Here is a 15,969-nt window from a genome sequence, read left to right as displayed (position 1 = left end):
TCTTCAATTCTTAATGTTTTTTAAGTTTTTAATATTTTTCCCAAGTGTTTAATCATCCAATAATAATTAAAATTGATAAAACTATATTTTATTGAATTTGGAGACCGATTCACCTAAAATTAAATGAAAACAATACAGCAATGGGTTAAGCCATGCAGTGTTGGGTCCATATCACTGCAAAAAAAACATAAAATTACATAAAATTATTTATTTAAATATTTTGTTAGTTTTTGGTCTATGTCAGAAAATTTTATAACCCTCTGTGTGAGGAAGAAAAGTTCTTAAAGTTCAGTAAAATCTTTTGACGTGTCTGTTGCATTTTGTTTTGGTATTAAAATTATTTGACAGTATTAACACTTAATGACATTTACATGGCATTTTAATGTAATGTTAACCCATACAGCTTGGTAGTTTCTTAAGTTTGATAATTATTCTGCTATTTCATGTTTATGACAGATTTATGACAAGTTATGATGTATTGGTTTATGTCAAGTTGTCATAACAAAAGACATTTCAAACAATATCATTTTTACATTAAAATGACTTTAACCACGGGTCTGTTGAATGCTGTATTCTGATTGGCTGAGAAATGTTCCGTGGGTATGCATTAATTTCTGATAACCGCAAATGTCTTAAAAATAGGCACCAAAGCAAGTTTGTGGTAACCGTGGTATAAGAAGAATAATTGACCTTTCGCCGGCCCCTCCCCCAAAACGGCCATTGTCCAATCACACATCACAGCAACCGTTACTATGCGAGCACGTCCGACAAACATTCACGCCCGCAGCACTTGTGAGCGGTGCTTACAATGGATAAAACAGTATGGACTGCCCCATACAATGGATAAAACAGTGTGGACTGCCCCATCCAGTTAAATGTGTCGAACATTTACGAAGCATAAATACGTCTGCACAAAGGTAAGGCTTACAGCTAACTAGTTACAGTGTGGTCTAAATCTACTAACTAGAAGCAAGAACACAAATTGGACCAAAGTTATGATTACCATCAATATAATTGCCAGAATGTTAACCTACTCTCTAAGATAATTTAATGAGTTATTTTGCCAACATTAGTTAACATGTTAGCTAACGCTAGCTACATTAGCTGCTGTTGTGTTAGGACTTTCAGCTCCCCAACTTTATTTTTCGTCAGTTTATGACAAAGTCGAACATAGCGCCCTAACAATCACCTTTAAATAATTAGTTTTTATCTTTAATGTAGAATTTTATGAACGGAAAACCTACCCCTGAGTTTACCAATCCCGTAAATGCTGTGCAATTTTATTATATTATACATTTTATTTATTGTATTATCTGTCCTGCAACTTTTAAGCCAAAGCAGTTTCCTATTTGTGAATTCTGGTTATCACCAAAGGAAATAAAACATTATGATTCTCAAAACGGCTATCCTCAAAACAACAGAAATGTTAGTTAGCTTTGAATGGCTTTGAAACACATGTAGGTTTAGCTAGCTAACATACCCTTGTATTTGCAATAGACATTAATAGACCGTACCATATGAAAGAGAACTTACCCGGCAGTGCAAGAGCATGACTGGTCCACAAGGCTGTGCTGGTTGCATTTGAGTTACCAGTCATGTGGTTTCTAATTTTTTGCTTGAGACCGGTAAGCATTAGCCTCGATAGTAGCCGTTGTCTCCTTCATTGCGTATTTTAATATTTTGAATATATCCCTCCACTGCATACTGTAACCCCTTTTGCCTCGATCTGGAGGAAATCGCGGAGGTATTGCTCCAAAAAAGCTCACTGACACGCACAGGTATATCGCTTTCCGTCATGGCAATCTGTCGCGCTGGTCACTTGTTTGTCGGAAGTAGCAACAGTAACTAAGGGGGGCGGGGCTCGGCGAAAGGCTAATTGACTCCGGTCCTTTGAATTATTTGAAAATAATGCACGCCCGCATTGCACCTTGGGTGTGCATTATTTTCTTATAATTCAATGGCCCTGAGAACACCCTAAGAAGACAGATCAATTAATAATATGTTCACTTTATCTTACTTACAGGCAACTATGCCCAGTTGAAACTGCGGATCCCTTATCTGGAAGCAGGCATGTACAGAGTTCCCGTTGTAGTCTCTGACTCTGGAAATCCTCCGCTGTCCAATACCTCTGTGTTGAAGGTAAAGGTGTGTCCCTGCGATGAAAATGGAGACTGTACTGTGGTCGGGGCAGTGACTGTTGCCGGGCTGGGAACTGGAGCCATCATCACCATCCTTATCTGCATTATTATACTGCTCAGTAAGTGATGGATGGATGGACAGTCAATGGAAGACAAAATTAGACCATCAGTTATTAATGTGTTACTAGTTCATTTTTAAACTTTTTAAATGAGGGTTTGTGAATGTGTCTCATGTGTTTGTGTATAGGCATGGTGCTGTTCTTTGTGGTTTGGGTAAAGCGCAGAGAGAAGGAACGTCAAACCAAACCTCTATTGATCGACCCTGAGGATGACGTCAGAGATAATATACTGAAGTATGATGAAGAGGGGGGTGGAGAGGAAGATCAGGTCAGAGTCTCTCTCCTTTACACACACACACAGTGCTTTTATCGATTGATTTATCGAGTCTGTTTGTAATCTTCAATATTTTGTTTCTCATTAGTCTGTTGCAAGAACATTACTGTTCCTGTTTTCACATATTGTTATTTGTGTTGCAGGACTATGACCTGAGTCAGCTGCAACAGCCTGAGTCTCTCGATCACATAATGAGCAAGCCTGCAGGTGTGCGGCGAGTGGACGAGAGACCCGTTATCCTAGAATCTCAGTACCCTGTCAGGCCAACAGTACCACACCCAGGAGACATCGGGGAGTTCATTATTGACGTATGCTTTTTATTTATTACTACAAAGATAAACAAAACCATAAACTAATGCACAGACTGTGCATTTTCGTAGTTGGCAAATGGCTTGGAAAGTCACCTACTGTACAAAGTTGCAATCTTTAAAGGAACAGTATGTAAGAAATGTTTATTAATTAATCATAAATTGGCCCTGATATGTCACTAGACATTAAGAAATCATTTTCATTTCAAAAACTTATATCACTGACAACAATGGTCCGGCCAGGATATTGTCATTTAAAATTGTCATTTGGCCGCAATCCTACATACTGTTCCTTTAACTTTTGCCTCTCTCTGTCACCATCTTTGTTTAAAATGTAACATTGCAGGATATTTTATGTGCTTATCTTTACATGCGTTTAAAGGCAACTGAAATTTTCCATGAAATCCGATTCAACACTCTTATAAATCATTAACCAAGTGAAACATTTTGGCAATGCTTAGCAACCAGCTACATCAAGATAGCATCATTATAAATCATCCTGACATTGTGCTAAACATGTTAGCATCATTGTAATTTTTTGTAGACGAGTTTTGCCACACTCGTGTTTTCTTCCAAAAATCCAGTTATGTATCTAGTACCTATCTTGTTAAAATGAACCTTTTTTTGAAAAAGGAGGCAGTTTAAAAAAAATAATTTAATAATCTTGCTCAATAATGTATTTTTCTCATCTTAAACAAAATAAAGAAACATTTTGGATTACAGCTTTAAACATGTCATATTTTTAATACCATTTTACCAACATGATCTCATGAAAATCCGTGTTATAGTCACGGAAGTGACGGGAGCACAGATGTCTTTTCCGTGTCACTCTCACGGATTTCTTGTGTCATGTTATGTATTGTTTTCTCATAGTTTTTTTTCTATATTCAAATCATTGTCGCTTGGGGTTAGATTTAGGGTTTATGTTAGGATGTACTTTCATGTATCGGTTTCTAAATGTTTTTCTCCCCTTTTATAACCATTCTCGGCTGGAGTTAGAGTTGGGGTTTTTGTTAGGATGTCAAAAAATGTAAAAGAAAGTGATTCTAACCCCAACCCTGAGCGACAATGTTAAGAACATAGGAAAAAAATTTGAGAAAACATAACATAAAATGACACAAGAAATCGATGGGAGTGACACGGAAAATACATCCGTGCTCCCATCACAGAAAAAAGCTGAATTCCGTGACATGGACACGGATAAAGGGATACAATTTTCTGTGACTATAAGATGGATTTGAGTGAGATTGTCAGATTGCATTTTACTTTATTTTCTTTATATACTAGTTAATTTTTTCAGGACTTTTTTTCCCTGTCTCTCTATTATTTTATTCTTGATTATTTAATTCCCTTTTTGCATATAAAGTGCGCAACAGCATTTTCCCTACTGAAAATATCAGCTAAAACCAGCCTAAGCTGACTGGCTGGTTTTATCTGGGTTCCCAGCCTGGTTTTAGCTGGTTAAGCTGTTATAACAGGCTGGTTCTTAGGGATTTGGCCATTTTTAATCTGTTCAACCAAAGATGGAAGTAGTTGGTTTAAGCTGGTCTTCCAGCCTGGTCAAGCTGGCAGGTGAACTGGTTTTAGCTGGGGTCAGCTGGTGTCCCTGCCTGATCAGCTTAAAATGTCCAAAACCCCTCCAAAACACTATGCGTATGCGTCATTAATAAAATCCCCTTGCAAAGTAGAGGTCTTTTCCGGTCCAAAGAAATGTACCTGACCCGAAATGACCCGAATCACTTTATACTCAATCGATGTGCATAAATATTATTTTTTTTAAAGAAAGACCCGAGACAAACCTGAGAAAATTATACCCGAGTCCGATCTGAACCAGTGGCATTTTTTTAACCCGACTGGTCCCGAATGTAAACGGCACCCACGTGTGTGCAGTCTTCAGCCCTGCACGCAGCAGTCAGACAGAAAGAAACCCCGCCGGTCTCGCAACCAATTTGGTGAGCTGCTCCATTTGTTTGAAGACGACACCCAGGTAACCGCTAAAATGTACATTGACTGATATGTCTGTCTCAATGAAAATTAACCTACCGCCAGCCACACAATGTCACAAGCGCTCTTGGCAAACAGAGGAGACATTTGAAAAGGACATTGACGGAACACACGCGAGAGAGTTCGGGTTTTCGACTCCGTTCGGCAAAAACACATTCATTTTAAATTACAGAGGAGCCGATGCCGCTAATATTATACCCGACCTGTGTCCGAGGCACACATGAAACTTTTAGACCCCTTTTAGGTCTGGGGTCAGACCTCGGGTTTTCAGATCTAAGTGGACTCATGAAGACCATATTGCAAAGCCTGTATCACATCATGACTGGTTCATATAACAAAACAGTCATTTTTACAGCCTTTTTGACGTCCTTAAATGTACACTATGTCTTCACAGCACATGAAGCTCTTTTATCTGAAAGATCAAGGAAAGTTTGATTCCTCATGATGTGGCCGCTTTAAACACATCCCCAGAGTGATTTCACAGTAGTTAAAGTCCTCATGTACTGTGTATGAAGTCTCTGTTCTGAAACCATTTCTCTCTCTTTCGTGTTAGGGTCTGCGCGCGGCAGATAATGACCCCACTGCTCCTCCCTACGATTCCCTGCTGGTATTCGACTACGAGGGCAGTGGCTCCACAGCAGGCTCTGTCAGTTCCCTGGATTCTTCCAGCTCTGGGGAACAGGACTATGACTACCTCAATGACTGGGGCCCACGCTTCAAAAAACTGGCGGACCTCTACGGAGGAGGTGGAGAGGACTGAAGGTGCCAGTTAGAAAAGGGCAGAGGGGAACAGAGAGGGCCAGGAGGGACAGTTAGCTTCTCGGTTTAGATGTTTCATTGAGAAGCTATATGATGAGACTCCGACGCGAGCTGATCTCTCAAACTAGTTCCTCTGCAAGCTATGGAGCCATCGAGAAGGGAGGATATTGCCCTGCAGCCTGCTCTGGACCTTTGCTGCAATCCACAAGTATTTTATGGCTTTTTACGATATTTCGCGTTGTGGTTTCTTCAATGTTGTTTTGTCATTCCTCTCGGACTGCCTGGAGGCGGAAGATGGAATCGAGATGTGACGGAAACAGCGAACTCGGCACGCACGATTAAAAAACGAGTCCGTGTGTTCTTTCTCTGTTCGCTTTGTCACAAAGAAGAGATCCACACACACACACACACACAGTTTTTCTCTCAACTTGAATTTCAGTAGAACAGAAGCACTGTTGTTGATAAAGTGCCTTTTGTGGTGTGTTTTGTATCAGACTCCTGCAATCTCAGGGTCGGTTGCCATTTTGAAAAGTTTCTTCTGGGCACACGCCCTTGTTCCTGTCCGCTCCTCTCAACTACCGATACTTTACTTTCATCCCCACATCAGTATTGCAAAACGCCTCTTTGACTATCACATGGAAAAATAAACAAAAGAAACGAAGAATGTTTCTTTGTTTAAAAAGACATTTTTTCATTTTCCCGCAGGAAAATCATTCTCCTGTGAGAAATTGGAGCGTAAGAAGTACAGTGATCCAATTCGGAAATCATAATTTGTTTTTTGTTTTTCAAACTTGACCGACCACGACCATATAATGTTATGTTGTGTAATGGTTGTGTAAAAAAATCAAGGTTTTTCTTTTTTAAAAGAAGAAAAAACTAATGGAGAATGCCTTTTAGCTCATACTCTTGCCTGCCTTGTACGATTTTGTGTTGCGTTCCAGTTTGTAAAGGTAATTTAGGCATGACAAGTTATCAGACAGCGAGACTAGAAGAGATGGCTGAAGAAACCAGACTCGAAACGGATTGCATCAGAAGAAACCCTTTTTTTGGTCTTGAACATTCCCCTTTTCTAACTTTATAAGTTGATTAAAATATTATACGTGCATGACTTCTTTCAAAAACAATGTCTCGGATCTCTCGCACTTGTTCCTCTGTGGTCAGAATGTGAAAAGTAGTTGGCAAAGAATATACACCATACAGAATAAATATAATCTGAGAAAAATAAAAACGAAAAAAAAAAAAAAAATTAAATGCTGTAAAATACTTATTTTTGAAGTACTTTCTGGAACATTTGCTGCTCTTCAAGCTCTGAATTGGCCTAAGCGTCAATGTCAGGGCCCATCTGGTTTTAATCGTGTGTGTTTGTGCGCGAGTTTGTTTGTTTGTTTGTGTGTGGGTGCGATTGTGTTTGTTTGTCTATATCCTGTAGGATTTTTTAATTCTCTTTTATATTTTTTCTTAGGTTTTAAGTTCTGTATGAGAAATGCAGCAGCATTCATTTTGTCCTGTCTTGCTGAAAGAAGTCTGTTTCGTGCATTCTGTCCCTTGTTAAGGGTCTAAACCTGCATTGCAGAGAAGCTTAAAGTCATGCCTGCTCCACCATTCAGTGTAACTGATTTCTCTTTTCATTCATCTCAAATACTGGATGTGCTTTAGAGAATAAACAATCACAGTTTGTAAAAAATCTTGGAAAATCATGTTCTTTGTCCTCTTCCCAATGTCTATTACTCATTTTTGATATCCGTGTATCTTTCAAGCATTTGTAAAGAGCGTTACATCACTGGTTGACAATTGAATTTAGCTAGATTTTCTGAATATGGGATTTCTGATTAAGCCCCATTTTTAAAATGGCTGCGTGATTATCAGGACAACTTCTTGATTTCCATGTATTATCATCGAGTTAACATAATTTTGGATGACTGCTCATCCTTTACATTTGAATTAATGACGGACCACTGATGGCACTCTTCTGATAGAAAGTTTTTGACATGTATTTAAATGAAGTTAGTTGTTCACACGACCCAGTGAAAGGTCAGACTACTCAAAGGGCATCTGGTATAATTAAAACATAAGGCCCATGACTAATGATGAATCTTTAAGAGGAGATTAAAGCTGAAGACCATAAATGTTATGGAAATTACAATTGGGTAAAAGAATCAGATGTCAGAAGAGTGAATTCCTTTGGGGCCTTAACATACCCCAAGCATTTAGTGATAATTAAAAAGTTTATATCCTGTTCATATACATATGAATTAGATGATGGAAGATTTTCTTTTAGTTTTTTATCCTAAATTGTATTCATTATATTGCAGGGGTATTAAGCTCTGATCCTGAAGAGTCACTGCAGAGTTTACTTCAAACCCTAATCAAACATGCATATCTTATACTAAAGACCCTGTTTACTATAACTGGTTTAGTTATGTTTGAAGGTTGTATCTAAACAAAGCAATATTGTGGCAAATCAGGACCGGATGGATACTTGTTACAGTATATGTCTGTTGTAGCTTTAGCCCTAATGTATTGTAATGTATTTAATATAGGCCTAATCTCAATGCAGTTTTTATGGCTAAGCATGTACACTTATAAATAAGTGTGACCCTGGACCACAAGTCATAGGGGATTTTTTTAAGAGATGCAAAAAACAGACAATTATTTGCCGGTGCCGATACCAATATTAAACACTTGTATACAATACTATACAGTTTGCCTATTAGCTCATTTTTGGATTGGATCTATTTAACATTCAACTGACCATCATAATAAGGGATTTTTGGTCTTTTTCCGAGACTTTAAAAAAAAGCTCAGACTGCAGACATTTTCCTGAAATAGTCTTATCGCATGGCTCACATGAATGAGTAATCTCTCACATGATTAACTATGTGATTTACTATTTTTCCCCCATCGCACATCTGACAAACTATAATTTGTACAGATTTTATTTTGTTTTTCGGGAAGTATTTAATTATTTTGATTATTTTTTTAAAATGCTGGATTATCAGCATTTTAAAAACAGACATGCAATTTATTGCCATTAAGCAGTTAATTAATACACAATCTGTATTGGCATTTCTCGTGCTATTGCCGATATGCTGATGGTTTCAAATTCATCAAAAATCAGCCGATACATATTGGCGGCTGATACATCTGTGCATCACTAGATTTATACATTTAAAGGTGAAAAATAAGCTTTCCTTTGTCTGGTTTGTTAGGATATTTGGCAGAGATACAACTATTTAAAAATACGAAATCCGAAGGTGCAAAAAATATGTAAAAAATTTTTGTAAAAGTCCTTACCAACACATATTACTAATGATAAAAACATTTTTATATATTTACATTAGGAAATTTATAAAATATTTTCATGGAACATGGTCTTTACTTACCAGCCTAATGATTTTTGGCATAAAAAATTATAATTTAGACCCATACAACGTATTTTTGGCTATTGCTACAAATTTCCTAATGCGACTTATGCCTTATTTTTTGGTTCAGGTTCACAAATTTTAATATATATTTTAAATTAAACATTTCATATGATTGAATGTGAAATTTCAGTGATAACACACTTTAATGCCATTTATTAAAAGCATATCTGGGTTAGAGACTGGAATATATGCTATTAATTTTTACATGCTTCATTAGATTCTGCCACTGATACACGACATAGACTCCCAGCTGTTTATTTTTAATATATTTTATTTAAATGAAAAAACTTCACTAAAGTTATATGTGTGAAAAGTGGCAGTGCAATTAGTCTTTGAGGAAAACAACTTCAATAATACTGAGATTTTATTTGACCAGAGCACTAGCAGCACAAAGATCATGGGTTCAATTCCCAATCCCAGGGAACACATATACTGACAAAATTGAATGCAAAGTTAACACAAAAGAAGATAATTGGATAAGTGATGGTAATAACACAGTAGACGGCACCCATGTATGTTTTTCCTTCTATGTAAGTCAATGGGTACCGTCTACTGTGTGTTTACCATCACTTAACAAAATATCTTCTTTTGGGTTAAGTAAACAAAACATACCAATAAACATTGGGGTGAGTAAATGATGAGTTTTCATTTTTGGGTGAACTATACCTTTAAGGAATTAAAGATGTGCATGTAAAAAAATATTTTTTTAGACGTCATTGGAGCTCTGGGACCCCAAATATAAAATGTCAAGTCGATCTTAACAGAACATGAGGGTTAGTCTTAGACTTCATTCCTAATTTTATTTTATTAAAGAGATAGATCACTGAAATATTAAAATCTGTCACATTCGTTTAAACACACGTTACTCATGCTGTTCTAAACTCATATGATGTTATTGCATGAAAAAAAAGTGGGTACATAGTTCACATGCTCTTTTCCAAACTGAAAGATGATAGACTGGGTCACCATTTCCTTTTATTGTCAAGAAAATAACAATTTGGCAATCAGTCTGCTAACTGCTTCGTGTTCTGGAAAAATGATGACAGATTTTTTTTTGTTTTTAAGTGACGTTTCCCATAAACCTTCTGCCTAATTTAAAGATCTCTTTCCTCAGTTTCAATCAATACAATGTATTTTTGTTTCTATGTATCTCTCTCTCTCTCTCTCTATCTCTCTCTCTCTCACACACACACACACACACACACACACACACATGCATGCATACTAATGATAAACTGTTTAATCTTTCCTACATAAAACAAAGTTGTGTGAGTATGAATATATCTCCGTAGCTTCAGAACAGAGAAGTTAGTAAAACCAGAGAGAGTGAGAGCTGTAGGGGATTGGATCTCTCTACGGCCGTGTCTATCAATTAGTGCTCTGATTAATGCACTGCTTTAATCTCATCAAGCAGAACACTGCAAATTACCCAAAGACGAGAGGAGAGAGGGATGTTGAAAGAGAAAACAGTAACAGTATGTGTCATTAGTTGCACAAAGGGGAGGAAAGCAAGAGCGAAAGGGAGGAGACGCTCGGTGGTTTAGATGGTACTACCGTGGTACTTGATATACAGAAAGTAAGCAATAAGGGAATGAGAGGCTGGGCTGTGTCTTGAATAAGTCACGGCTGAAGGGACTATCCTTGTGTATTGCATTTATAAAATGGTTACCACACAGTACCAATATTAAAGACAAAAAATTATAAACACAACTTTCATGAAATAAATCACTAAAAGTCTTTCTTTTGCTGGATAAAATAGTTCCTGACTGACTGTAAACAGTAACTAAATGTTTCTCATGTTTATTTTGCTAACAGTGGCCGCATGTCACCGCGCATCACTCGCAGATTTCCGAAAATGGCTAAAGAGGCGGGACATGGGTGAAGCTGGGGAGGCTGGTTGCTAAAACCACGCCCACCTAGCTTAATTATAGTGACAGCAATGGCAGTTCACCCGTCACTCAAGTGGCCACGCCCTTAATTATGCAGAACTTTAAGGCCTAATATAATTTAAACGGAAGAGTTACAAAAAAATCACCTGCCTCACAGTTGTCATAAAGGGTAAAATTAGCTATACAGACTAAAAACAAAATTTGTAAACATTTTTTTTTCTGCTCTAAAGTTGGGCATTTTAACATGGGGCACTATGGGAATTGACTCCTTTTTGGAGCCAGCCTCTAGTGGCCAGTTGATGAATAGGCTTTATGCCCATAGATATATACACTAGATGTCGCCTTGGGGTTCTAAGCATGCATCAAAACCACCGCCATCTTGGAACAGGGTCTAGGAAGTAGCTAGGTAATGCTACTATCTCCACCTGTACTTCGAATTCATGGACGATGCCAGGCTTGTGTGCTGTGTATGGATGTTAGGGCTGCAAGAACTATGCATTATAGTTAGAAAAAGTAGATTTTCAAAATATAAAAACTTGGACTCAATGCTAAATACATGTCTGACTGTTGAAACGAACCAAAAGAAAACCAAGAAAATCGCATTCATGATGATTTATGGTGATTTTATTTCTGTTACACCATAGCCTACAATGACGCTGATGCAGGATTCCCCTGTTTCAAGATGGCGGCTCTAGTTGACGCATTCGGTCTAATAAACTGCCGTAGCCAAGGCGACATCTAGTGTACATATCTATGCTTTATGCCCAGCTGCACTACTTCCTGAACTTCAGCCAGCTCCTTGTTTCCTGTCTGCCATTATTGGACAAACTGATCAATCTAGGTGTGTCTGATTATTGTTGTTGTGGCTACTGAGGTCAGGTACACCTGGATTAATCAGTTTGTTTGTGACTACTGAGGTCAGGCACACCTGGATTAATCAGTTTGTCCAATAATGGAAGACAGGAAACAAGGAGCTGGCTGAAGTTCAGGAAGTAGTGCAGCTGGGCATAAAGCCTACTGCAGTGTAAATCACTTCCGTATTGGCTTCATCAGAGAGATCGGAAGGTTGCCCCTCGGCAGTGACACATACTGATTTTTTTTATGTATTAAAAACTTGTTTTATAGGTTATGTCAACTTATCATAGGTCAAAACTTAAAATAGTAGGTTGAATTGACAGAATCGTTGGGTGCAGCAATCATAGCTGTGTTTAATTGTGAATAGAAGACCGCTATTGACCAATCAGAATCAAAGACTGAAACTAACCATTTTATAAAGTATATTGTGGTACTGGTCTTGCAGTAGTGTATTAAAGTGCTACTTCAAGGTACCTTTCATGCTAGTACCATGGTACAAGCCAAGGTGACAGGGTACATTTTGATGTTTCCCTGTTAATGAAGTAACAAGTAGACCAAAAATGAAACCTATCACAGAATGAGACTCATCCAATACAGTTTCTGGAGTGAGCTGAATCGGTTCAAAGAAAAAATAAGGTTTTTCCTTTTTTATTAATGAAGCTATCAATAAGATGAATTTCTTTCATAAATGTGGTTTTGAAGCAGCCATACTATCGCCGGGACAAATATAGTAAGGCATGCTGATGGATTGTTCTTCACAAATCCAACGTTATAACAGGTGGCTCGCGGCCAACACAAGGGTGTGCTATAAATAAAGTTTGCCCTTTTAAATACGCTCGCGCATATTTTTCATCTACTCAATAAAGTCTTGCATTCCTCAGCTCATGAAGGAGAACAAATCAATTTGAAAATGATTTGGACAGTGTTCATGTGCCTGCCTACATTTTTCAATAGGGTTTCTTAATTGAATGTTTCCAGGTAAGTGCTAAGAACATCCGGAGAAAGTGAATCACTTTGCTGAATCAGCCACACTCCGGGGCTATTATAAGATCCAAGTCCTTTCAGCCGCATAATTGTGTTGAATACAAAAGCTCCTTGCAGTTTATTTGTCAATGTCAGCTGTAATGACAATCCACGGTTCACTCATTCGACATTATAAATAAACATGCAACGAGATCGATTTTAATAATTCATCAACTAGTTAATAGTATACACAAAAATCAATGTTGATGGCACCAAATTATTATTGAATGTCAGGCACTACAATTTGATCGAATTGCAGAGTGATAACGATTGGTAACTGTTTTGCTAACATTACTTTGAGATGAGGGACCAGTCACCAGGGTCATGTATAAAATCCTTATTCAGCAAAATGACAAAGTCAAAACTCAGCATTGGCAGACTTCAGAAATCCCTATGGGGGCTATAGATGGTTCTTCCCAATGTGGGCGTGTCTCAAGAGGGGGCACTAATTGGAACGTTCAATCTCAATGGATTTGAATTCTGCTGTTACACATCAGCTAGAAGGTGTCATGTTGTTTTATTTCGAAATAATTCTGCTGAGTCTGAAAGATTGCATTTAATATATTTTCGTGGCGAGGAAAGAGATTTGTCAGGGATTGGAAGATTTGTCTAGGGGGAAAAGTAAAGTCAGTAAAGTCTTTATACAAAACAAAATAATGTAATCCAACAAAGTTCTCAGAATCATAAACAAAAAGCACAGCACTATACCATGGCGTTTGAAAATGTATTTATGAAAGTTACTAGGATGACCATATAAATACCATGGTATTATGATGTTATGTTTTTCTAATAACTTCCCAGTAGTACAGTACCACCAGAATACTTTTTATTTATTAAAAATTAAAACTTATTTAACTCACTATATAATTCCTTGATGAAGACAACCATTGTATATAAATGAGGCCCTTGACGTATAATGTGGAAAAACAAATTAAGATAACGATGGAACATGCTAAAATTGGTGAGTACATCTCACCTCAAATCTTGACAAGAAAACACAGATCAAGTAATGTAGTAAAGTAAACATTGCCATTTTGAGAGAGTATATTGTAACACTGTAAAATTAAACAGTAAAACTAACTTATAATAGAAAGTACCTGGTACTCAAAATGTGCCAAAAAGTTTAGCTTACTATTATTTTTGAGTTCATTCAACATCTATCATAGATTTAAGTTAACAGTAAATATTTTTTTGAGTTTTTACAACTACACCAAAGGTAAAAAGTTTAGGGAACTTGAAAAGTAGATTCAACCATAATTAAATATTTTAAGTCAAAAGCCCTCTAGTGGCGGTTTTTACCAAAAAGTGACGTCATCATTGAACGGGCACTCAGACGTGTTTTAAACGGATTAATTTGCTCTCGGATGCAAATACTGTAAAACTTCAAATAATAGCCCGGGCTTTTATTTTCCCAAACCTATCGTTACACCAGGCGTCTAAAAGAGACAGGCGTCTATAAGAGACAGGCTTTTAATTTAATTGTTCCAGCATGACAGCAGGAGGTTACCACATATTACGTTTTATTTTTAATTTGAATGTGTTTAACAAATTAGTTTGTGTAAGAATAACAGTATTAAATTATTGGCAGCATAAATAAAACATACGAGGATATGCTTTTTTATTGGTTGTTGCGTGAAATCTTACCCAGATACAACAGTGCTATTTTCTGATTGGCTATTGTGTAGCCTCTTTCTTTTTTTTGGATTGCCTCGCTCGCCTAGAACTCCAGGGGAGACGGGCTTGATAGAGAGAGCAGTGCGGCCAGATACATTTTGGGCACTGCAGTATATTAAACATGAAAAATAGTGTTTCCGCGTGAGAAATACAATGTGTGGCGGGCTATTAATAGCGGCCTCAAAACACTACCGGCCCACCCGGAAAAGTCCCGACTCTCCCAATTGCCACTTCGCTACTGTCATCATCGCTGCAATCCTGGCGACGAAGCTTGTTGTGTTGTCATAGTGATGAGTAATGGAACGACTGCGTCTGTCACGTGACATCTACCGGTAATCAAAACTTTAGCGTGTGCAATCTGCACCATAGAACTGGATTAAACAGACGATCTGATGGGTTTTAGAAGATTAAATACAACCCGAAACTAAAAAACAGACCAGGCCTTTATTTGAGACAGGCGTTTATTTACCCAAACCTGTTGTCACACCAGGCGTCTAAATGAGACAGGCTTCTATTTGGGACTAGGCTATTATTTGAAGTTTTACGGTAATTACAAACCTTTGGTGGTTGTGATGAGTTCAATTTGCTAGGTAAGCTAAAAAAGAGTCTGTCACTGCAAATTTACTTCATTTTAGAGTTAAATCAACACCATTGGTTGAGGAGGTTCAGTTCCCAGCATGCTTTGCATGAGTCCGCAAAACGAGAGCATTTTTTGAAATTAAGTGATATTTTATGTGGTTTTTAGTAAACAAAAAGACTCAGTAGTGTTAAACATTTATTTTTGTTGGAGATTTAGAAAAGTTTGCTATTTTTTTAGTTTTGTGCTTACCATTGTTCAGAAGTGTAGTGCCTGTGCTTAGGCTTTAGGTCAATAATGTGTTGCTTTATCATTTAAAGCAGACATATCATGCTTTTAAATCTGTTCTTTTTACATATAAATCATCTATTTGTGGTCTATATAAAGCGAAACTGCAATGCTTGGGTCTGAATTCCTCATTATTATAGCCCCACAGGCCCACTTTCTACCCCTTTTCTGATGTGCATCTGAGAGCAACTCGTTTTGGTACTGTCTTTTTAAATGCACGTCATACCCTGCCCCCTCTCCAGGTTGCAGAGGTGACACTCGGTTAAACTCCACCCCGTTCGGCCATTTTTGTAGTTTTATAGCAGAGATACGATTATCTAGCGGCACAGAAACTTTTTATTTACTCGTTATTCACAAAATGTCAACAACGGAAGACTTGTCTATCCAGCCTTATATGTTCGCGCCAGAGTCGGAAATGGAGCGAGATGAAAATGAAGACGACGAACCTGCAGAACAACGTCTTCATATGGAGGTATCGCAATGGTGTGTTAATGCCGGCTGTCTTATTTCAGAATATTAACAATTATAAATTTGACTATTACTCTTAGTTAATTGTAAGTTGTTGTAATATGCTATAACTTAATCCCGGGTTGATGACCACATGCGACATCCACAGGCTACAGCCTTCGGATTGAG

General features: G+C 37.5%; 1 protein-coding gene across 1 annotated transcript in view; it reads left to right on the top strand.

The window, feature by feature from the left end:
* Positions 1-6,853, top strand: part of cdh4 (cadherin 4, type 1, R-cadherin (retinal)) — a 298,802-nt gene extending 291,949 nt beyond the window's left edge. Inside the window, exons 14-17 of the mRNA XM_065241440.2 lie at positions 2,024-2,257; positions 2,386-2,525; positions 2,675-2,839; positions 5,397-6,853. Coding sequence (XP_065097512.1) covers positions 2,024-2,257; positions 2,386-2,525; positions 2,675-2,839; positions 5,397-5,603 — 746 coding nt within the window. The 3' untranslated portion in view covers positions 5,604-6,853. The remainder of the gene's footprint in view (positions 1-2,023; positions 2,258-2,385; positions 2,526-2,674; positions 2,840-5,396) is intronic.
* The last annotated feature ends 9,116 nt before the right edge of the window (positions 6,854-15,969 follow it).

Source organism: Paramisgurnus dabryanus, chromosome 14 (genome assembly GCF_030506205.2).
Source record: "Paramisgurnus dabryanus chromosome 14, PD_genome_1.1, whole genome shotgun sequence".
Lineage (NCBI taxonomy): Eukaryota > Metazoa > Chordata > Actinopteri > Cypriniformes > Cobitidae > Paramisgurnus > Paramisgurnus dabryanus.
Note: the sequence above shows the minus strand (reverse complement) of the source record. Positions and strands in the feature narration are given on the sequence as shown.